The sequence below is a fragment of the Chanodichthys erythropterus genome, chromosome 15 (genome assembly GCF_024489055.1).
Source record: "Chanodichthys erythropterus isolate Z2021 chromosome 15, ASM2448905v1, whole genome shotgun sequence".
Taxonomy (NCBI): Eukaryota; Metazoa; Chordata; class Actinopteri; order Cypriniformes; family Xenocyprididae; genus Chanodichthys; species Chanodichthys erythropterus.
In genome coordinates this window covers 14,412,218-14,435,717 of record NC_090235.1, presented here as the reverse complement: position 1 = coordinate 14,435,717, position 23,500 = coordinate 14,412,218, and the positions used below count along the sequence as shown (strand labels likewise).

Genomic DNA, 23,500 nt, shown 5'->3' with positions numbered 1-23,500 from the left:
TAAAAATATTAATATTAATATTCTAAAATATAAAATAAAAACTTACAGTATAAAGTACATTTAAAAAAAATGTTTTCTTGAATATAAAATTGATAATTTCTAAAAAATAAATAAATAATATATAAAAAATAAATACATAATAAAAATTATAAATTGTATATACAGTATATTAAAAAAGATATTTATAGTAAAACTAGTTATAGTTAACTATATATATAAATTAGAATTTATAAAACATAATTATATTAAAAATATATAAAGGAAATTATGTTTTATAAAATATTAAATTGAACTTTTTAAAATAAATATGCACATGTATATTAAAAAACTATGTTTTCCAAAATATAAAATCAATAATGTCTAAAAAATAAATATATAAAAAAATATTTAAAGAAAACATTTTTTTCTATGAAATATAATTTAGAATTTCTCAAATTAATTATATTAAAAATATAAAAGAAAATTCTATTTTTCTAAAATATAACATTGATCATTTCTAAAAATAAATATATATAAAGAAAAAATCCTGTTTTCTCAAATATAAAATTGGAAATTTCCTAGAAATAAACAGTATCAGAGAGTGAATGTGAGATCATCATTTGTGCTGCACTTTGGGGTGAAAATCACCACAACTCTAGGTGAAAAATGAGAATAATGTACTTTACTCTGATCATGTGGTCAGTGATACTAAAGTACCACCCTGTGAAGTGGTCAGGAGACTGACGTCAGTGTGTGTTTCAGGACTTCCTGTCTGACATGGCCATGTGCGAGGTGGACCGCTTCATCGACCGCGAGCACCTGATCTTCAGAGAAAACACGCTGGCCACCAAAGCCATCGAGGAGTTCCTGAAGCTCATCGCGCATCGCTATCTGAAGGACACCATCGGTGAGTGCTGACGCTGTGTGTGTGTGTGTGTGTGAGGATGATGATGATGACGAAGGCCTTCTGCTCTTCAGGAGAGTTCATCCGCGCACTGTACGAGTCGGAGGAGAACTGTGAGGTGGATCCGATGCGAACGCCTCCGTCTGTGCTGTCCGACCATCAGGCCAACCTGCGCATGTGCTGCGAGCTGGCGCTCTGCAAGATCATCAACTCCCATTGGTCAGTTCCAGTCCGCCACACGTCAGCTGACCCGTTCAGAGCAGATGGTTTAGATGATTTAACAACACTTTCACATGTTCACGGTTTTATTGATTTAATTCATTATTAGTAAGTGTTTTATTTGGATTGATTTTATTTTGAAATTATTTATTTCATTTTTTATATTTTTATGATTAATTTTTTTTTGATGGCTTTTGTTTTAAAATGATTTTATTTAATTAATTAATTATTAGTAAGTTTTTTATTGTATTATTTTAAAATTATTTATTTCAATTTTACATTTTTATGATTTAATTAGTAAATGTTTTATTTTGATTGTTTTTGTTTTGAAATTAATTATTTACATTTTTCGTGGTAATGATTTATTTTTTAGTTATTAGTGTTTTATTTTGATTGTTATTATTTAAAAATATTTATTTAAATTTTTGCATTGTAAGGATTTAATGAATTTTTATTTAAAAACATTGTTTCAGTAATTATTAGTGTTTTATTTAAATTATTAGTGTTTTATTATAAATAGTTTTTATATTAAAATTATTTATTTTTAAATTTACATGAATTTTACATACATTTTTATTTATTTATTTATTTTACATTGTTATGATTTAATTAATTATTAGGAAGTTTTTTATTGTATTATTTTAAAATTATTTATTTCAATTTTACATTTTTATGATTTAATCAGTAAATGTTTTATTTTGATTGTTTTTGTTTTGAAATTAATTATTAACATTTTTCGTGGTAATGATTTATTTTTTTAGTAAGTGTTTTATTTTAATTGTTTTTATATAAAAATTATTTATTTTTAAATTTACATGAATTTTACATATATTTTTATTTATTTATTTATTTTACATTGATATGATTTGATTAATTAGTAGTAAATATTTTATTTTGATTGTTTTTATTTAAAATATATATGTTTATTTTATAAATATTACAAAATTGATCGATATTAGCGTTTCATGTTTGGGAAACCCTGGTTTAGTATCTCCAGAAATGTTTTCTGTCCTAGATTAATTTATTACGGTAAATGCTCCAGTGATCAGACGACACTCGTCTCATCTTCAGGAGGATGTCTGAATCTCTTTGATTTGATTCACTCTCGTTATCAAATAAAGCCTCATTCATCAAACAGAATGAATCCCACAGTCCGCTCTGATGGAACTGAATGTCTCTCTCTCTCTCTCTCTCTCTCTCTGCAGCGTGTTTCCTCGAGAGCTGAAGGAGGTGTTCGCGTCGTGGCGGGTGCGCTGCGCCGAACGCGGTCGAGAGGACATCGCCGACCGCCTCATCAGCTCCTCTCTCTTCCTGCGCTTCCTGTGTCCGGCGATCATGTCCCCGTCCCTGTTCAATCTGACGCAGGAGTATCCGTCCGAACGCACCTCGCGAACCCTCACGCTCATCGCCAAGGTGGTGCAGAGCCTGGCCAGCTTTTCAAAGTCAGTCACTAGAGTCCAGCGTCATTCAGCGCGTCCATCACCAGCTCTGATCCGTCAGTCATCCATCACATGACACGCACGGACACGCCCACTCTCGCTTTCATTCCCATTTAGGCGTCGGCACCAGTGTTATTTTACTATTACTATTAATTTACTGTTATAGTTTTTATTATAGTTCTAGTTTATATTTTTAGTTATTTATTTGAATATTTTTCGTTTTCATTTTAGATTTTGTTAAAGTTTTAGTAATTTTGCAATTTTTATTAGTTTTTTTATATGTCTGTTTAGTATTTATTCCCACGACTTATTAATTTCTTCCCCTCAAAAAATTTACTTAAAATAAGGAAACAAATTATATTGTGCACACAATTTACTTAAAACGAGGGAACAAATTATATTGTGCGCACAATTTACTTAAAACGAGGGAACAAATTATATTGTGCGCACAATTTACTTAAAACGAGGGAACAAATTATATTGTGCGCACAATTTAGTGAAAATAAGGGAACAAATTATATTGTGCGAACAATTTAGTGAAAATAAGGGAACAAATTATATTGTGTGAACAATTTACTTAAAATGAGGGAACAAATTATAGTGTGCGAACAATTTACTTAAAATGAGGGAACAAATTATATTGTGCGAACAATTTACTTAAAACGAGGGAACTAATTATATCATGCAAACAATTTACTTAAAATGAGGGAACACATTATATCATGCGAACAATTTACTTAAAATGAGGGAACAAATTATATTGTGCGAACAATTTACTTAAAACGAGGGAACTAATTATTTTGTGTGAACAATTTACTTAAAATGAGGCAACAAATTATATCGTGCTAACAATTTACTTAAAACGAGGGAACAAATTATATTGTGCGAACAATTTACTTAAAATGAGGGAACTAATTATATTGTGCGAACAATTTACTTAAAATAAGGGAACTAATTATATTGTGCGAACAATTTACTTAAAATGAGGGAACTAATTATATTGTGCGAACAATTTACTTAAAATGAGGGAACTAATTATATTGTGCGAACAATTTACTTAAAATGAGGGAACTAATTATATTGTGCGAACAATTTACTTAAAACGAGGGAACTAATTATATTGTGCGAACAATTTACTTAAAATAAGGGAACAAATTATAGTGTGCGAACAATTTCCTTAAAATAAAGGAATTAATTATAATTATATTGTTTGCATAAAGGAGGGAATGAATTATCACGTGCACAATTTACTTAAAACGAGGGAACAAATTATATAATGCGAACAGTTTACTTAAAATGAGGGAACAAATTATATTGTGCTAACAATTTACTTAAAACGAGGGAACAAATTATATCGTGCGAACAATTTACTTAAAATGAGGGAACTAATTATATTGTGTGAACAATTTACTTAAAACGAGGGAACAAATTATATCGTGCGAACAATTTACTTAAAATGAGGAAACTAATTATATTGTGCGAACAATTTCCTTAAAATAAAGGAATGAATTATAATTATATTGTTTGCATAAAGGAGGGAACGAATTATCACGTGCACAATTTACTTAAAACGAGGGAACGAATTAGCAAAACGTGCTGATATATCAGTAAGTCGTGGGAATGACTTGTTAATTCATGGCCACGATATGCATATTTTTCCCCACATGTCATGTGCGGAGCTCCTTGATTTTATTTCAAGTAGTGTAAATGTGTTTTAATGGTTTCAGTTTTAGCCAGCTCTGATAACGCTGGTGGCTCTGCCATCGTCTCAGTGTGTCTCATGATATCTCAGGGTTTATATCTGTCTCATGTCGTCTCACAGCGTCTCACGGCGGTCTGTGTTTACAGTTGATCTTCAGTCTGTTGGCTCGTCACTTATCATCTGTCTCTCTTTCTTTCTGTCGCCCATCACCGCTCTGCCCTGTCTCTCTCTCTCTCTGTCCGTCTGTCTGTCTCTCCCACACTGCTGTCTGTGTGTTCTCTGCAGGTTCAGTGGGAAGGAGGACTATCTGGGCTTCATGAACGAGTTCCTGGAGATGGAGTGGGGCTCCATGCAGCAGTTCCTGTACGAGATCTCCAATCTGGAGTGTGTGAGTAACGCCGGAGCGTTCGAGGGCTATATCGACCTGGGCCGAGAGCTGTCCATCCTGCACAGTCTGCTGTGGGAGGTCATGGCACAGCTGAGTAAGGTACGGACGCCCACCTTCGTGTGTGTGTGTGTGTGTGTGTGTGTGTGTGTGTGTGTGTGTGTGTGTGTGTGTGTGTGATGTCGGCAAACAGCTGAAGTGACGTCTCTTTCTGTTTCTTCAGGAAACCATACTGAAGGAATTATATCGTGCAAACAATTTACTTAAAATAAGGAAACTAATTATATCGTATGAACAATTTACATAAAAACAAGGGAACGAATTATAGTGTGCAAACAGTTTACTTAAAATAAGGAAACGAATTAAAGTGTGCGAACAATTTACTTAAATTAAGGAAACAAATTATATCATGCAAACAATTTACTTAAAATAAGGAAACTAATTATATCGTATGAACAATTTACATAAAAACAAGGGAACGAATTATAGTGTGCGAACAGTTTACTTAAAATAAGGAAACAAATTATAGTGTGCAAACAATTTACATAAAAACAAGGGAACGAATTATAGTGTGCGAACAGTTTACTTAAAATAAGGAAACAAATTATAGTGTGCAAACAATTTACATAAAAACAAGGGAACGAATTATAGTGTGCGAACAGTTTACTTAAAATAAGGAAACAAATTATAGTGTGCAAACAATTTACATAAAAACAAGGGAACGAATTATAGTATGCGAACAGTTTACTTAAAATAAGGAAACAAATTATAGTGTGCAAACAATTTACATAAAAACAAGGGAACGAATTATAGTGTCCGAACAGTTTACTTAAAATAAGGAAACAAATTATATCGTGCAAACAATTTACTTAAAATAAGGAAACTAATTATATTGTGTGAACAATTTACATAAAAACAAGGGAACGAATTATAGTGTGCGAACAGTTTACTTAAAATAAAGAAACGAATTATATCATGCAAACAATTTACTTAAAATAAGGAAACGAATTATATCATGCAAACAATTTACTTAAAATAAGGAAACTAATTATATCATGCAAACAATTTACTTAAAATAAGGAAACTAATTATATCGTATGAACAATTTACATAAAAACAAGGGAACGAATTATAGTGTGCGAACAGTTTACTTAAAATAAGGAAACAAATTATAGTGTGCAAACAATTTACATAAAAACAAGGGAACGAATTATAGTGTGCGAACAGTTTACTTAAAATAAGGAAACAAATTATAGTGTGCAAACAATTTACATAAAAACAAGGGAACGAATTATAGTGTGCGAACAGTTTACTTAAAATAAGGAAACAAATTATAGTTTGCAAACAATTTACATAAAAACAAGGGAACGAATTATAGTGTGCGAACAGTTTACTTAAAATAAGGAAACGAATTATATCGTGCAAACAATTTACTTAAAATAAGGAAACTAATTATATTGTGTGAACAATTTACATAAAAACAAGGGAACGAATTATAGTGTGCGAACAGTTTACTTAAAATAAAGAAACGAATTATATCATGCAAACAATTTACTTAAAATAAGGAAACTAATTATATCATGCGAACAATTTACTTAAAATAAGGAAACTAATTATATCGTATGAACAATTTACATAAAAACGAGGGAACGAATTATAGTGTGCGAACAGTTTACTTAAAATAAGGAAACAAATTATAGTGTGCAAACAATTTACATAAAAACAAGGGAACGAATTATAGTGTGCGAACAGTTTACTTAAAATAAGGAAACAAATTATAGTGTGCAAACAATTTACATAAAAACAAGGGAACGAATTATAGTGTGCGAACTGTTTACTTAAAATAAGGAAACAAATTATAGTGTGCAAACAATTTACATAAAAACAAGGGAACGAATTATAGTGTGCGAACAGTTTACTTAAAATAAGGAAACAAATTATATAGTGCAAACAATTTACTTAAAATAAGGAAACTAATTATATTGTGTGAACAATTTACATAAAAACAAGGGAACAAATTATAGTGTGCGAACAGTTTACTTAAAATAAAGAAACGAATTATATCATGCAAACAATTTACTTAAAATAAGGAAACTAATTATATCATGCAAACAATTTACTTAAAATAAGGAAACTACTTATATCGTATGAACAATTTACATAAAAACAAGGGAACGAGTTATAGTGTGCGAACAGTTTACTTAAAATAAGGAAACGAATTAAAGTGTGCGAACAATTTACTTAAATTAAGGAAACGAGTTATATCATGCAAACAATTTACTTAAAATAAGAAAACTAATTATATCGCGTGAACAATTTACTTAAAATAAGGAAACTAATTATATCATGCAAACAATTAACTTAAAATAAGGAAACTAATTATATCGTTTGAACAATTTACATAAAAACAAGGGAACGAATTATAGTGTGCGAACAGTTTACTTAAAATAAGGAAACAAATTATAGTGTGCGAACAATTAACTTAAAACGAGGGAATGAATTATAGTGTGCGAACAGTTTACTTAAAATAAGGAAACGAATTATATCGTGCAAACAATTTACTTAAAATAAGGAAACTAATTATATTGTGTGAACAATTTACATAAAAACAAGGGAACGAATTATAGTGTGCAAACAATTTACTTAAAATAAGGAAACTAATTATATCGTTTGAACAATTTACATAAAAACAAGGGAACGAATTATAGTGTGCGAACAGTTTATTTAAAATAAAAAAAAAGAATTATATCATGCAAACAATTTACTTAAAATAAGGAAACTAATTATATCATGCAAACAATTTACTTAAAATAAGGAAACTAATTATATCATGCAAACAATTTACTTAAAATAAGGAAACTAATTATATCATGCAAACAATTTACTTAAAATAAGGAAACTAATTATATCATGCAAACAATTTACTTAAAATAAGGAAACTAATTATATTGTGTGAACAATTTACATAAAAACAAGGGAACGAATTATAGTGTGCGAACAGTTTACTTAAAATAAGGAAACGAATTATATCGTGCAAACAATTTACTTAAAATAAGGAAACTAATTATATTGTGTGAACAATTTACATAAAAACAAGGGAACGAATTATAGTGTGCGAACAGTTTACTTAAAATAAGGAAACGAATTATATCGTGCAAACAATTTACTTAAAATAAGGAAACTAATTATATCGTTTGAACAATTTACATAAAAACAAGGGAACAAATTATAGTGTGCGAACAGTTTATTTAAAATAAAAAAAAAGAATTATATCATGCAAACAATTTACTTAAAATAAGGAAACTAATTATATCATGCAAACAATTTACTTAAAATAAGGAAACTAATTATATCATGCAAACAATTTACTTAAAATAAGGAAACTAATTATATCATGCAAACAATTTCATTAAAATAAAAAAAACGAATTATATCATGCAAACAATTTACTTAAAATAAGGAAACTAATTATATCATGCAAACAATTTACTTAAAATAAGGAAACTAATTATATCGTATGAACAATTTACATAAAAACAAGGGAACGAATTATAGTGTGCGAACAGTTTACTTAAAATAAGGAAACAAATTATAGTGTGCGAACAATTTACTTAAAATAAGGAAACTAATTATAGTGTGCGAACAATTAACTTAAAACGAGGGAATGAATTATAGTGCGCGAACAGTTTATTTAAAATAAGGAAACTAATTATATCATGCAAACAGTTTGCTTAAAACGAGGGAGTAGCTGAGTAAGGTACGGACGACCGTCTTCATGTGTGTGTGTGTGTGTGTGTTATATCGGCAAACAGCTGAAGTGACGGTTGGCTGCGTCTCTTTCTGTTTCTTCAGGACGCCATATTGAAGCTGGGCCCGTTGCCGCGGTTACTGAATGACATCAGTGTGGCGCTTCGGAACCCACAGCTGCACCGCCAGGCGAGTCACCAGCCGCCCGAGCGACACCTGTCACGACCCGCCTTCAGCCGCCTCGCCACCAACGACTTCCAGAGCCTCATGATGAGAGACCTCAACAGGTTACCTGTCTGTCTTTCTGTCTGTCTGTGTATATAAAGGGAAATATTCACTGTACGGCTGTGGATTCATCAGACTGATGGTCACGTGTGTGTGTGTGTGTGTGTGTGTGTTCAGCTCTATAGACATCTCTCGTCTGCCGTCTCCTACGGCCGGTCTCTCCGGCAGTGGCGTTCTCTCTCATCCTGGAATGGCTGCTTTCTCCGAGCGGGATCTTCGCGGCAACAAAGACGTGTTCTACGTGACCCGCCCTCCTCTCGCACGCTCAAGCCCCGCCTACTGCACTAGCAGCTCTGACATCACTGAACCAGACCCCAAGGTGCACAAACACACACACTCACACTGATTTTTTTTTCCGTATACATGTAGTATACTCGTGTAATGAATATATAAAGAGGTCGTGAACTGGATTTTTTTATTATTTTATAATATCTCCTGAGGTGCACTTGTAATTTAATATGATTTTTACATTAAAAATTGTCATAATTTAGAGCTAAATGGCAACGCTCTGTTTGAAGGGGCGTGTCTGCTGTGAGACTTCAGTGTTAACACCCACTGCTGTGATTGGCTGACATCTTTGCATATGAATTAATTATTACATGTGGAACGCTCTTGAATACTTTTACTACGTTTTTACTCTTACAGCTGTCAAGATTAACGAATCGTGAAAAGTGTTGATTATTGCATTATATTTCAATCTATTCCCGTCACATGGAAGGTTGCAGTGATGAGCATTGAGCAGACGACAGACAGTCTGTTGATTTCTGCACTCTCACAAATGCAAACATGATGTAAATACAGAGAGATTCATTGTGTAGTGTAAGAGCGTCGCTGATTCTGGCGAGAGTTTTGACCTGATAAACTCACGCTGTTTGATTGACAGCTCCAGCGAGTGTAAAGGGAGCGTTCTTTGATCATTATAATTTAATCACAATTTAACTATGTGTAGTTGATCGTTTAGTCACTGGTTTGATTTACTGATGCATAAACAGCTTCAAATTACTTTGAGACAATGGAAATCTGACTGAACTGCATTGCTGTCGGATCCATATCGTAAAAGTCTGTTCGCAAAGCCTGTGCCAAAATTGTAACTGAATTATCAAAGAATCCACAGTGAAATACACCGAATACAAACAAATAATGCTCTGCTGAGACTTTCACATAGTTGAAAATAAATAATCACTTTCCTAGCATTAGAATCCTTTGGAAGGTAATGTTATTGATCCTGTGTCGATCTTTTCTTGTTCTCATGTCACTATTCACTAACGTGCCAGTAATTATATAATCATATATAATATTTTAAAAGAGTTTTTAGGACCAAAAGATTGACTTTGCATTGTTTTCTTGATATTTAAGCATGTTAATAAATCCTTTTTGATTTAGGATTAAATCAGCATGAATTTTGCTTTAAAAACTAACTATATCATCACACAGCTCTATATTCATAAAATACAGCACATAAAGCAATATTGTACTATCTCAACTGCTTGTATCTTCGCAAAATGTAACTATATTGTCGTCCAGCTCTAATCTGCTGAATGCAGCTATAAGGATATTACAAATATCATGATTATCTGTAAAGCTGCTTTGAAACGATTATTAGGGATGCACGATATATCAGCCACCATATCCGTATTATTTTTAATGTTATTAAGAAAATGTGGCCGATATATTAAAGCCGATAAATAATGGATTATTTCCTTCAGCTGAGACACTTCAGATGTGCACTGTTCACCATGATGGTTATGAATTGCTTATGAAATATGATTGAAATCACTTCAGTTCAACATATGCAGCGCAAGTCTACGTAATATTATAATGAGAAGATTATAATTGTGTGTTTGGGACATGGATTTAATGGTGAAACTTTTGTTTTTATAATCAGGCTCTCAAAAATTCTATAAAAACGTTGATTTAGATTTATCGGCCAATATATCGGTTATCGGCTTTCAAATATAAAGAGTTATCGGTTATCGGTATCGGCCAAAACTTTCATATCGGTGCATCCCTAATGAGTATCATGAAAAGCACTATATCCAAACAAGTTTGACTTGACTTGACAGAGCCTGATGCTTGAGTAAAAGCGGCCGTCTCGTTCTCAAACGGTCCGGTCTCGTGTGTGTCTCGTCAGGTTCTCAGTGTGAATAAGAGTGTTTCTATGATGGACCTGCAGGATTCACGCATCAACAGCGTGTCGAACCTGCACTCCGTCAACGACCTGCTGAACTCCTCTCAGGGCTCTCTGGCCGGGCTGGCCGGGTTCGGTCCGATGGGCGGCGCCCCCCTCAGGGCCGGAGGCCGCGTGTCGGCAGGGTCGGGCGGCTCGAGCATGTCGGGCGGTTTGCGTCTGAGTCACTCGGGCGGCCTGACGACGGACTCGCTGTCCCAGCAGCAGCAGCAGCAGGCGGCCGCCATGCACGTGCCTCTGTCCTTCCAGAACCCTCTGTTCCACCTGGCCTCGGACGGGCCGCAGTACCACACGCCTCCGCACGCCCCCGCCGCCCCGCCGCCGCTCCTGCTGCCGCCCGAGCCGGAGAACGGGCACGTGGGATTCGGCGTGCCGACGTTCGGACACAGCGGCTTCTCTCGCAGCGAGGACCTTTCGGCCCTGCGGACGCAGAACAGCCTGGTGCAGCCCAACATCGTCCACTCGCACAGCTACAGCGACGACTTCACGCGCCACAACCAGGCCGACTACGCCCGCAGACAGCTCTCGCTGCAGGTGCAGGTACTGCCGCGCTCGCCCAATCACAGCTCACTTGTGCTAACATTGCTCATATTTTCATATTTCAAATGAATTTTTAATATTTAGAAAAAAATATTAATAAATAAATAATTTTCTTTATGCTAAATATTTGAAATTGTATTTTGCATAAACAAACTGAAGACCAAAAGATTTGGTTTTGCATTGTGATGTTATTTTATTGATCATTAGATACAGTAATAAACATACTTATTTTAATGCTTAAATCAGAATAAATTACCTTTGTAAAAACAGGAAGACAATTTTCTATAAATTCATCAAAATGTAAATAATTTATCATAATTTTTACAGCATTACAGTAATGGGAATTTGGGTGCTGAATTATTCGTAAAATAACAAAAATCATAATTTACAGGATTTTCATGGTTGTGCTGGAAAATCTGGAAATTTATTGCATTTTAACAATGTGACGCTTAACTATAAAATCATGAACATTAATTAAACTCTTGGAAATATATGAAAACTTTTGAAAAAATAATATTAACATTAATAATTAAAATATCAATAAGACTATGTATAATAAGTAGCATAAATATTTAGACTAATACATTATTTATTTATAATAAATATTAATGAACATTCATTATATATTTTGTAAATATTGTTTATATAAATTTGAAATTTATTATAATTATTTATCATAAATTGTAAATATTAAAATATTTCTAGTTTTGGCTGAACTCTAGAACACGTCAGTATTTTATTGGCTTATAAATGTCTATAAAATGACTTTTAAATCTTAATTTGTAATAATTATTAATTATTTTAGTATTATTGATACACTGTTATAGTTCTTATTAATATATTTGACATTTTTATGTTTTTTATTTAAATTCTGATTAAAGTTTTAGTAATTTTTTTGTGTTTTTTAATATAAGTTTAAGTTTTTTATTTCTAGTAGCGAACATGTTTCAGTTTTAGTTGATGTGAATCTCTCTGTGGCGTCAGGAGAATCTTCAGCAGCAGGTTCTGATGGGCATCGCCCCGCAGACGTCGACGGGCACCGGCACGCCCGCCTCTCTGGCCACTCCCCCCACCACCATTCATCCTGTCCGTCAGGCCTCCATGGCCCCGCCTCCCCCTCAGCGCATGAAGCCTCAGCCCTCCCACCAGCTGTCCGTCAGCTCGGCCGCCAACTCCACGCCCCCCAAGACCCGCCCACAGAGCGGGAACCTCCTCCAGTCGCCCGAGTCGAGTTTCGGAGGGAGGCAGATGCCGAGGCAGCAGCTGTCAGTCAAGGACAGCCCCGCCCCCGGTCTGCCGCATCAGTCCAGCACAGCCTCTGAGAATCCCGCCCCTCAGGGCGGAGCTAACGAGAGCACAGAAAACACACCGAGCAACCAACCAGCAAAATCCACACAGCAAACCAACCAACAGCATCTGCTCAAACCAACCGGGAACAAACAGGCACGTTTGCGCTCAGAGTCTCTGTATGTAGAAGGTGTCGAGTTTAGAAATGTTAATTTCTATTTTTAAGTTTGTATATTTAATGTAAAAAAATCTTAATGATTCAAACCGCTAGTGTAAATCTTCATATGGTGTCAGATTCATCTATGATATTTATTCTCTGATGAGTGTCCTCTGTGGTCACATGTTCTCTCTCTGTGTGTTTAGGGCTCAAAGTCTCCGTCCACTCTCAATCCTCCCACAGCCGCGTCCGAGCGTACGGTGGCCTGGGTGTCCAACATGCCGCACCTGTCTGCGGACATCGAGAGTCTGCGCGTGGACCGCGAGGACTTCAAGCTGAAGGAACACTCCAAGAGCATGGACGAGTCCCGTCTGGACCGGGTCAGTACTAATGTGTCAAATCGATTGAGAAAAACTGTAAACAACAGGACAGGACAAGGCATTTTAGTGATTGCGAAGTAATATTGCTATTAGACTTGTAGTAGGTGAAACATCCAGCTCATTTTTCACTTCGAAATCAAGTGTGAAATATATATAATTCAAATTTGTGTCATGGCACAACAAAAATCATAATGGCTTTATTCAACTTTAAAAGTTTTAAATAATACATTTAAAAATAAATAAATAAATAAATCATTTTCTTTATATTTAAAATTGTATTTTGCATTAAAAATACAGACATTTTTATGACCAAAATATTAGTTTTGCATTTTGAAATTCTTTAAAATATTTTAAAATGTTATTTTACATAAAGCCTATGCAGAATACGTTTATGATCAAAATATTTGGTAATAAAAACAGTAATTAAAAAAATCGAATAAATCTGCAAAATATTTAGCATAAATTAAATGAAAAATGCTATTGCGTTGACATTATTGTCTTGAAAATTAAACAATAAAGTCATATTGCAAAATTTTAATGGCTTTATTTAAATAATTTTTTAAATAATTAATACATTTATAATAAACAAATAATTTTCTCTATGCAAAATATTTAAAATTATATTTGCATAAAGAAAATGAAGATATTTCTTGAACCAGTAGTTTGATTTTGTATTGTGGCATTGTGTTAAACAGTAAAAACAGTAAAAAAAAATCTGTATTATCATGCTTAAATCAGAATAAATGAATTTTTAAAAAGGCAGTATAACAAACAGTGTTCTATAAATGCTTCACAATGTAAAAAAATAATAATTCGGCAATACAGTAATGAGAGTTAAATGAGATAAATAAATGTGTTTCATTGTCAGTAAACAAAATCATTTAAACCTACATTTTTTTAAATAATTAATGAATTTAAAAATATATAAATAATTGTTTTTATGTTAAATATTTGAAAGGATATTTTGCATAAAGAAAATGCACACATTTATGTGACCAAAACATTTTATTCAACATTTTATTTTGCATAAAGAAAAAGATTTAGCAATAAAAAAAGTAATAAAAAATCTGCAAAATATTGTGCACGAAGCAACTGAAGAGCGGTTTTGCATAATGACCTGGTGCAGGTGCGCGAGTACGAGGAGGAGATCCACTCCCTGAAGGAGCGTCTGATGATGTCGCACCGGAAGCTGGAGGAGTACGAGCGGCGGCTGCAGTCGCAGGAGCAGCAGACCAGCAAGATCCTGCTGCAGTACCAGAGCCGGCTGGACGACAGCGAGAGACGCCTGCGGCAGCAGCAGATGGAGAAAGACTCGCAGATCAAGGGCATCATCAACAGGTCAGACGCGTGACGCGCGCTGCGACTTTTCCCTGCCGTTACCAGAGCATCCTGGGAATGTGTGTGTGTGTGTTGCAGGTTGATGGCGGTTGAGGATGAGCTGAGAGGAAGTGGAATGCCTGACCTCAAAACCAGATTATTCACAGAACAGGTTTGTCACACGCACACTAGGAAACCATCTGTAACCTTCATGTCTCTCCACGAGAATGATGGCTTTGAGCTCGTTCGTGACATCATCACATGTCATGTGTGCGTGTGTGTGTGTGTGTGAGATACTGATGGGATGTAGTGCTCGGGGCTGTGCGGAATGAACCATGTGACCAACACCAAACTGATTTGGAAAGCAGTGTATCTGATGTGACTGATCATAAAGGCAGTGCCTCCTGTAACCGATCTGATGTGTGTCGCCGGTGTGTGTGTTTTACAGTCTGAATCTGTTCTCTAATATCAGTTTGACTCTTCTGAATCTTTAGATTTGAACTCAAATGATTCATAAGCTTACAGAATCATTCATTTGATATGAATCATCTTATCTTTTGATTTGAGTCCATAAAGATCCAAATAAAAAGAGAAAATAATCAATAATAAAGAGACAATTTTTATGATGAAGCCCATTTTCATCATAAATGTGATGAAGCCCATTTTTATTTGTTAAAGGTTTCACTCATTGGAATATCAATCAAATCAAAATTGATATTACGATATTATTGATCGATATTACCACGATTATTGAATATGTAAACCATTTTATCATTGAATTTCCTGCTCAAATTTCATGAAATATACTGTTCACACCAACGACAACTGTAAATGAAAACTATAGTGATAACTATAAACATATAACTATAGTGAAAACAATAACTATAATAATAACTATAGTGATAATAACTATAACGATAAATATAGTGATTACAATAATGATAACTATTGTGATAATAACTATACCGATGACTATTGTGATAAAAACAACTATAATCATAACTATAGCGATGATAATTCCTACACCGATAACTATAACAATAAGTATAGTGATAACTACAGTGATACTGTAAGAATAACAAAATCTAATAACTATACCCATAACTACAATGATAACTATAACGATAAGGTGATAATTAAAATGATGCTATAATGTTTACTTTAGTGATAACTATTACGTTAACTATACCGACAAAAATACTGATAACTATAACGATAACTGTATCGATAAATATAGTGATAACTATACCGACAAATACTGTGATAACTACAACAATAACTATACCAGTAAATATAGTTATAACTATAACGATAGCTATACCAATAAATATGGTAACTACAATGATAAAATTTAATGATAACTATACCGATAAATATAGTAATTATAACGATAATTATACCAGTAAATATAGTGATAACTATACCGATAACCATAACGATATAGTGAAACCTAAAATGATAACTATACCGATAAAATATACTGATAACTATAACGATAACTACACCAATAAATATAGTAATTATAACGATAATTATACATTAAATAGAGTGATAACTATACCGATAACCATAATGATATAGTGAAAACTATAACGATAACTATACCGATAAATATAATGAAAACTATAACGATAACCATAACGATATAGTGAAAACTATAACGATAACCATAATGATATAGTGAAAACTATAACGATAACTATACGGATAAATATAGTGAAAACTATAACGATAACCATAATGATATAGTGAAAACTATAACGATAACTATACAGATAAATATAGTGAAAACTATAACGATATAGTGAAAACTATAACGATAACTATACCGGTAAAATATACTGATAACTATAACGATAACTATACCAATAAATATAGTAATTATAATGATAACTATACCAATATAGTAATTATAACGATAATTATACCAGTAAATATAGTGATAACTATACCGATAACCATAATGATATAGTGAAAACTATAACGATAACTATACCAATAAATATAGTAATTATAACGATAATTATACCAATAAATATAGTGATAACTATACCGATAACCATAACGATATAGTGAAACCTAAAATGATAACTATACCGATAAAATATACTGATAACTATAACGATAACTACACCAATAAATATAGTAATTATAACGATAATTATACCAATAAATAGAGTGATAACTATACCGATAACCATAATGATATAGTGAAAACTATAACGATAACTATACCGATAAATATAATGAAAACTATAACGATAACCATAACGATATAGTGAAAACTATAACGATAACTATACGGATAAATATAGTGAAAACTATAACAATAACCATAATGATATAGTGAAAACTATAACGATAACTATACAGATAAATATAGTGAAAACTATAACGATATAGTGAAAACTATAACGATAACTATACCGGTAAAATATACTGATAACTATAACGATAACTATACCAATAAATATAGTAATTATAATGATAACTATACCAATATAGTAATTATAACGATAATTATACCAGTAAATATAGTGATAACTATACCGATAACCATAATGATATAGTGAAAACTATAACGATAACTATACCAATAAATATAGTAATTATAACGATAATTATACCAATAAATATAGTGATAACTATACCGATAACCATAATGATATAGTGAAAACTATAACAATAACTATACCAATAAATATAGTAATTATAACGATAATTATACCAATAAATATAGTGATAACTATACCGATAACCATAATGATTTAGTGAAAACTATAACAATAACTATACCAATAAATATAGTAATTATAACGATAATTATACCAATAAATATAGTGATAACTATACCGATAACCATAATGATATAGTGAAAACTATAACGATAACTATACCGATAAATATAGTAATTATAACGATAATTATACCAATAAATATAGTGATAACTATACCGATAACCATAATGATATAGTGAAAACTATAACAATAACTATACCAATAAATATAGTAATTATAACGATAATTATACCAATAAATATAGTGATAACTATACCGATAACCATAATGATATAGTGAAAACTATAACGATAACTATACAGATAAATATAGTGAAAACTATAACGATAACCATAACGATATAGTGAAAACTATAACGATAACTATACCGATAAAATATACTGATAACTATAACAATAAGTATACCAATAAATTAATTCATGAAATTATAATTATAATGATAACTATACCAATATAGTAATTATAACGATAATTATACCAGTAAATATAGTGATAACTATACCGATAACCATAATAATATAGTGAAAACTATAACAATAACTATACCAATAAATATAGTAATTATAACGATAATTATACCAATAAATATAGTGATAACTATACCGATAACCATAATGATTTAGTGAAAACTATAACGATAACTATACCGATAAATATAGTGAAAACTATAACGATAACTATATTAGCGTCCACACCAGCCAGTGATATCATTCTGTTTATTTTAAGCATGCTGCAGTTTTGTCGTCTGTTCAAGCTCCTTAAAGCAGGATGGATTCTGATTGGCTGTTGATGTTTTTATCGTTCATCAGCTGGAAAGCGATATCGTTCGTCGGTGTCTTTATTATAGCTGTGGTGTGAACTCTGCTATATTCTTAGAGTTAAAGCGATTATTAAAATAACTTTATAATCATTCATTGTATCGTTCTTGGTGAGAACATTGAAATTGCACATATTGTTTTGTAATATTTTGTTGGTTCCGCTCAGCCCCAGCAGTGAGCACAGTGTGTCCGTTCTGAGTGTGTGATGCTTCACAGCGAATGAGAGACTGTGGCATGTCCAGTGCTGGCCTGTGATTGGCTGACAGTGACGGCACGTCCTCAGAAGGAGGGCCTGTGATTGGCTGATGGAGAATGACATGATATAGAGCGGCGCGAACACATTTACACTTCTGTCCTCACGTCTGTCTCATCATGTGGTCTGATGTTTATGTGAACTCTGTCATCGTTTATTCATGTCTTTCTGCAGATAAACGCTCACGCTGCTCTTCTCCACTCACTGATCATGTTTATTATTATTTTAAATGCATTTAAATATGATGAATATTGAATTATTCCTGCTGTGATGAATTTTTATGATGTTTTTTATTGAATCTCTTATTGTCGGTGTTGAGTTTTATTATTTTTATCAATTAGCTTTTATTTTTATATTTTTAGTTTAATTTTAAGTAATTTTGTTATTTGCATTTGTCAACTTGTTTTTTTTTATTCAATATTGCTTTTTTTCAGTTTTAATTATTTATTTTCAGTTAATTTTAGTGCTTCAACAAACTTATTTCAGTTTATTGTAATTTTTGTTTCAACTTTTTCAACTTTTTCGATATTTATATTTTATTTTATTTCAGCTTTATTTCAGTTAACAGAGATGTTTTTAACAGTTGACGACAATATCCTTGCTTATTGGTTTCTGAATCTCGGCTTCTGTTTCTCCCTCAGCCGATTTATGGTGCCCACTCTGGAACATGATTGGCTCGTGCAGGACTAGAGGACATGTGATTGGTTGAACCTCAACCCAGGAATGTCTGATGATTGGCTGAGAGAGAAGAGAGAGGCGGAGCCTGAGCAGGACGACCGACTCTACAACTCTACAAACTCTCTGTCTTTCTCTCTCTCTCTCTCTCTCTCTCTCACAAACACATGTTGAGAGTATATATGTATATAACTGATATATAAATATATATTTCTCAGATGTGTCTCTCTCTCCTGCTGTCTTTGTCTTTTTTGAGCCAAATGGACGACAATCAGCATCTCGAGGCCGAAACAATCACACCGATAGCACAAAGAAAATCAACGCAGACGGAGAGAGAGAGACACATTCGTTTATGAAGTTCTCATTCTCTTCCCATCATCCCCTGCCTCTCTCTCTCTCTCTCTTTACCGCAGGAGTGTGTTTGTGTACGTATGTGTGTGTGTGTGTGTGTGTGTGTGTGTGTTTTTGATCAGTTGCAGCCTCAACTTCCTAATAATGACTCAATAACGAATCTTGTTTTTTTCAAATGATGTTTTGAGGGGCTTGATTCTTTCTGAGCCAATCAGACGCTGTCGTACCGCTCAGAATCCCGCCCCTTCCTGTCCCGAGTGGGGGGCGGGCTCTCCTCTCCGTGCCTAAAGAGCTCCACTGAGAACAACAGGGCAAAAAAAGACTTGACGAGTGAGTCGGACACTCGGTTTATCTCATGCTCATCACCGAGAGAGACGCGACTGGCTTGCTTCGCCTCGCCGAAGAAGTGAAGACGAGACCCCGGTCAGTGTGGGAAACGCTCTGGGATTGATGTCACGCTTTGATTCTGGAGAGCGAGCGGACGTGTTCGTTTAGTGCAGGTGTGTGTTTGTGTGAAACACCTGGATGAAGAGGTTCAGTGATTTAGAGGCAACCAACCATCTGACTAGAGCTAAACTCCAGTGTTCATCTCTCGTAATGATCAGCCGCACTAAAGCACTCGCTCTTCACACCCCGGTGAGCCGCCCCTCACGCCACTCAAACTTCACAAGCGTTTCAGCGCTTTTATCTGATCAGATCTTTCGTCAGATACACAGAAACTCAAAGGTCTTCACTGCAACCTGTCAAAATAAAAGTTCGGTTTAACTTGAAGAAATTGTGACAGAAATATATTGTTATTGTACATTAGAATGAATTTCTCAAAGTAATAATAATAATATAAATAATAAAAATATTAAAACTTCTATCAGACAATCTTTCTTCCATGTTTTAGTTTTTAACAGTAAATCTCTGTTGGGCGGCACTTTGTTTGCCAGAAAATAAAAGGAATTGTTACACTGTTTTAATTTGATAAAAAAAAATATATATATCAAATTGTTAATGTTTTATGACTTCATTTGATTATTACCACAACTTTTTTATAATAAATCTGTATTAAATCATAAATGTAAAAATTATAACAGACATCTGAAAAATCAAACATTTCATTATTACTGTAAAATATTATTAATTATATTGTTAAAAAAGTTGATGGTTAAAAAGTTCACTTGATTTGACATGCTTTTTGATTATTAAAATGTAATCAAACCATTAAAATGGAAAACACAAAATCTGGGAAAAATAAAATAGAATTTAAGAAAAAAATTTCATTGGGCCCTAAAATTTAATTTTTGTTAAACTTTTAATTATTATTTGTTTTTGTTAAATTGTACAAGTTTCATGATTTCAATAAATTAGAAGACATGCTTTTTGATCACTAATGTTTAATTTTAACATTAAAACTGGATCCAAAAAAAATTAAAACAGAAAAAAAAAAATTGTATAAGTTTCATGATTTTAATTAACTTTACATGCTTTTTTCTTACTAAAATGTATTTAAACATTAAAACAGAACCTAAAAATATTTAAATGAAAGAGTATTTGAGGGGGGAAAAAAGAAATTTAGGAAAAAAATTAAGTGGACCCTAAAAGGTAATTTTGTTAAACTTGTTTAAAAAAATTGTTAAATTGTATGTTTCATCATTTCAATAAATTATACATGCTTTTTGATTACTAATGTTTAATTTTAAAATTAAAATTGGATCCAGAAAAATTAAAACAGCTAAAAAAAAAAAGGAATTTGGTGGAAAAAATTTAAATGGTATAAGTTTCATCATTTCAATTAACTTTACAAGCTTTTTATTAATTTAAAAATATTTAAATAAAAGAAAAAATAAAAAGAAATTTAGGAAAAATTTAAATGTATTTAATAAACTAAATAACTTTATTATAAATAACAAAACAAATATAACTTCTAATACATTTTTGTTAAATTGTACAAGTTTCATCCCTTTAATAATTTGGACATGCTTTCTGTTTACTGACATTTAATTTAACCCTTGAAAAGGGATTTTAAAAATAAGAATTTTTTTGCGAAACATTTATTTGCGCTGTAGTGTTTTCAGGGCCGGCCTCATGAATTAGTGCGCATGGAGAAAAAGATCATATTTTTAGCTTGACGTGCCGTCAGAAGCTTCATTGGTGCTTCCCTACAGATGTCGCCTATTAATATTTTTCATGAAAATGATATTTCCTCAGTATTTGGTGCCTGATCATCGTCTGCGGCTCACTGGGTCTGAGAACAGCGCTTGTGCTTTACTCACACACACTCACACACACTCATTTCACACGGTTGGCTGCTGAATTCTGTACATAGAGTCCAGATTGAAAGTTTCTCTCATTTTAAGTCGGTTGAGTTTTTCTCTTTTCTTGGTGTTTGATGGATGATACTCATATACGCCAGTAGCTGCTTTGCTGGGGCTTTAGTCAATTACTTTCGTCTTTATTTCCTTTTTTTTGTTGGAAGTATTACTTTTGTCTGCATTTCAGGTAATAATAGTTATGAAAAAATAATGATAATGAACAGTGTTTCTGTGCCTACAGTTCCCATACTGAGCTCTGATTGGCTGAACACAAGCACATGTTGCCATTGAGACGTAGATTTCAATAAGGCGAAGGACGTCCTGCCGGTCATTTTTCACCGCGTCCGGCAGGACCTCGCGGAGATCGTATTCAGCCGCGGTACGTGTATAGGGGTCAGTGATGCTACGACAGATTGTGATCGTGTATCTTTTTCCCATCGTGTAGCACTAGTTTTACTGCTATGAGTTTCTGTCTTCATGATGAACGGTCCTTACAACGGGAACCACCTGCCAATTTAGCCATAGACACGGACAAGCCATAGCATTGACCCCTGACCCCTGACCCGATTCAGGAGCGTAGGATGTATATATTTATATATTTACCCATGGAAATATTCTTGAATGCAGGAGAGATTTGTTGATTCTAGAGTGGAGCATCTCTGAATATGGAGTGATGTTTTGAATGTTCATATTATTATTATTATTATAAAGATATTATATCAAATATGATTATTATTGTAATTATGAATTTCATTTTATTGACAATGATTGATAAACAGAAATGTCTTTCTTTTTGTGAATATGGAGAAGTTTACATTTTTCTGGGGAAATATTACAAAACTTTAAATATTTCAACAAATAAATAAATAAATAAATAAATATATACATGCTTAACAAGAGATGTGTTTTTATTTGATGAATCTGTGATGATTTTAGGGAAAATGTTGTGTGGGGAATGTGCAGAACTTTGTAAATTTGACTAATATTTTTGTATTATGAATTTCTTAACCAAACTTTAAGCTGATGTCAGATTGATCGTATTTACCACCACAAAGTCATAATTACAAGTGGGAAACTCGGAACATTCTTTAAGTCCGAGTTGGAGGCGTGTCAGTGAGAAATATGGTGGACAACATTAGTGAGTTTAGACGCCATATAAAAACAAGGCTGTGAGGGATAAGGTGCTAAATAACTTTCAACACGATTTTGTGGAGTTTTTGTCTACTTAAAGTTTTCAGAAAGACGTTTCATCAGCTGAACAATCGGTATGTTGTTAAACAACCACAATTCATTGAACACACTGTACTTTCTATATCCCACAGCCTCGTTTTCATTCGTCAGTGAATAAGGCTAGCTAATTTGCATGTAAAAATGCAATCGTACAATGATGATGTGTGGTCATTACCTGTAGTGAATGATCTCGCGGTAACCCAAAATGTCCCTTCCCGGTCACCGTAGAAAAACGCTCACTGGCTCTTTATAGATGACTTTAAGAAGCGTCTCTATAACGAATAAGGTTTTTAAAAGTGTAAAAAAACATAATGGAGATATAATTAATTTTGAAGTTTTATTAAGTGTTAACAATGAGATTATGTGGTTTTTATAAAATTCATCTTTCCGGTCATTCCTTCTCATAACAAAGCAACGACTTCTACACAATTTTAATACCATTTTGCACTATGTTGATATATGATGTAATAAAATCATGGCCAAATAAAAAATATACACATTTATTACTGTAAGAAAAAATGATGAGGACGTTGAAGATCTCGATG

At 32.9% G+C, this 23,500-nt stretch overlaps 1 protein-coding gene across 1 annotated transcript in view; it reads left to right on the top strand.

The window, feature by feature from the left end:
* Window positions 1-22,607, top strand: part of syngap1a (synaptic Ras GTPase activating protein 1a) — a 110,930-nt gene extending 88,323 nt beyond the window's left edge. The window contains exons 10-21 of the mRNA XM_067412305.1: window positions 742-886; window positions 958-1,102; window positions 2,308-2,544; window positions 4,529-4,730; window positions 8,481-8,662; window positions 8,778-8,979; window positions 10,792-11,388; window positions 12,373-12,831; window positions 13,039-13,212; window positions 14,339-14,550; window positions 14,629-14,701; window positions 19,041-22,607. Of these exons, the coding sequence (XP_067268406.1) occupies window positions 742-886; window positions 958-1,102; window positions 2,308-2,544; window positions 4,529-4,730; window positions 8,481-8,662; window positions 8,778-8,979; window positions 10,792-11,388; window positions 12,373-12,831; window positions 13,039-13,212; window positions 14,339-14,550; window positions 14,629-14,701; window positions 19,041-19,070 (2,658 nt within the window). The 3' untranslated portion in view covers window positions 19,071-22,607. The remainder of the gene's footprint in view (window positions 1-741; window positions 887-957; window positions 1,103-2,307; window positions 2,545-4,528; window positions 4,731-8,480; window positions 8,663-8,777; window positions 8,980-10,791; window positions 11,389-12,372; window positions 12,832-13,038; window positions 13,213-14,338; window positions 14,551-14,628; window positions 14,702-19,040) is intronic.
* Window positions 22,608-23,500: the final 893 nt, after the last annotated feature.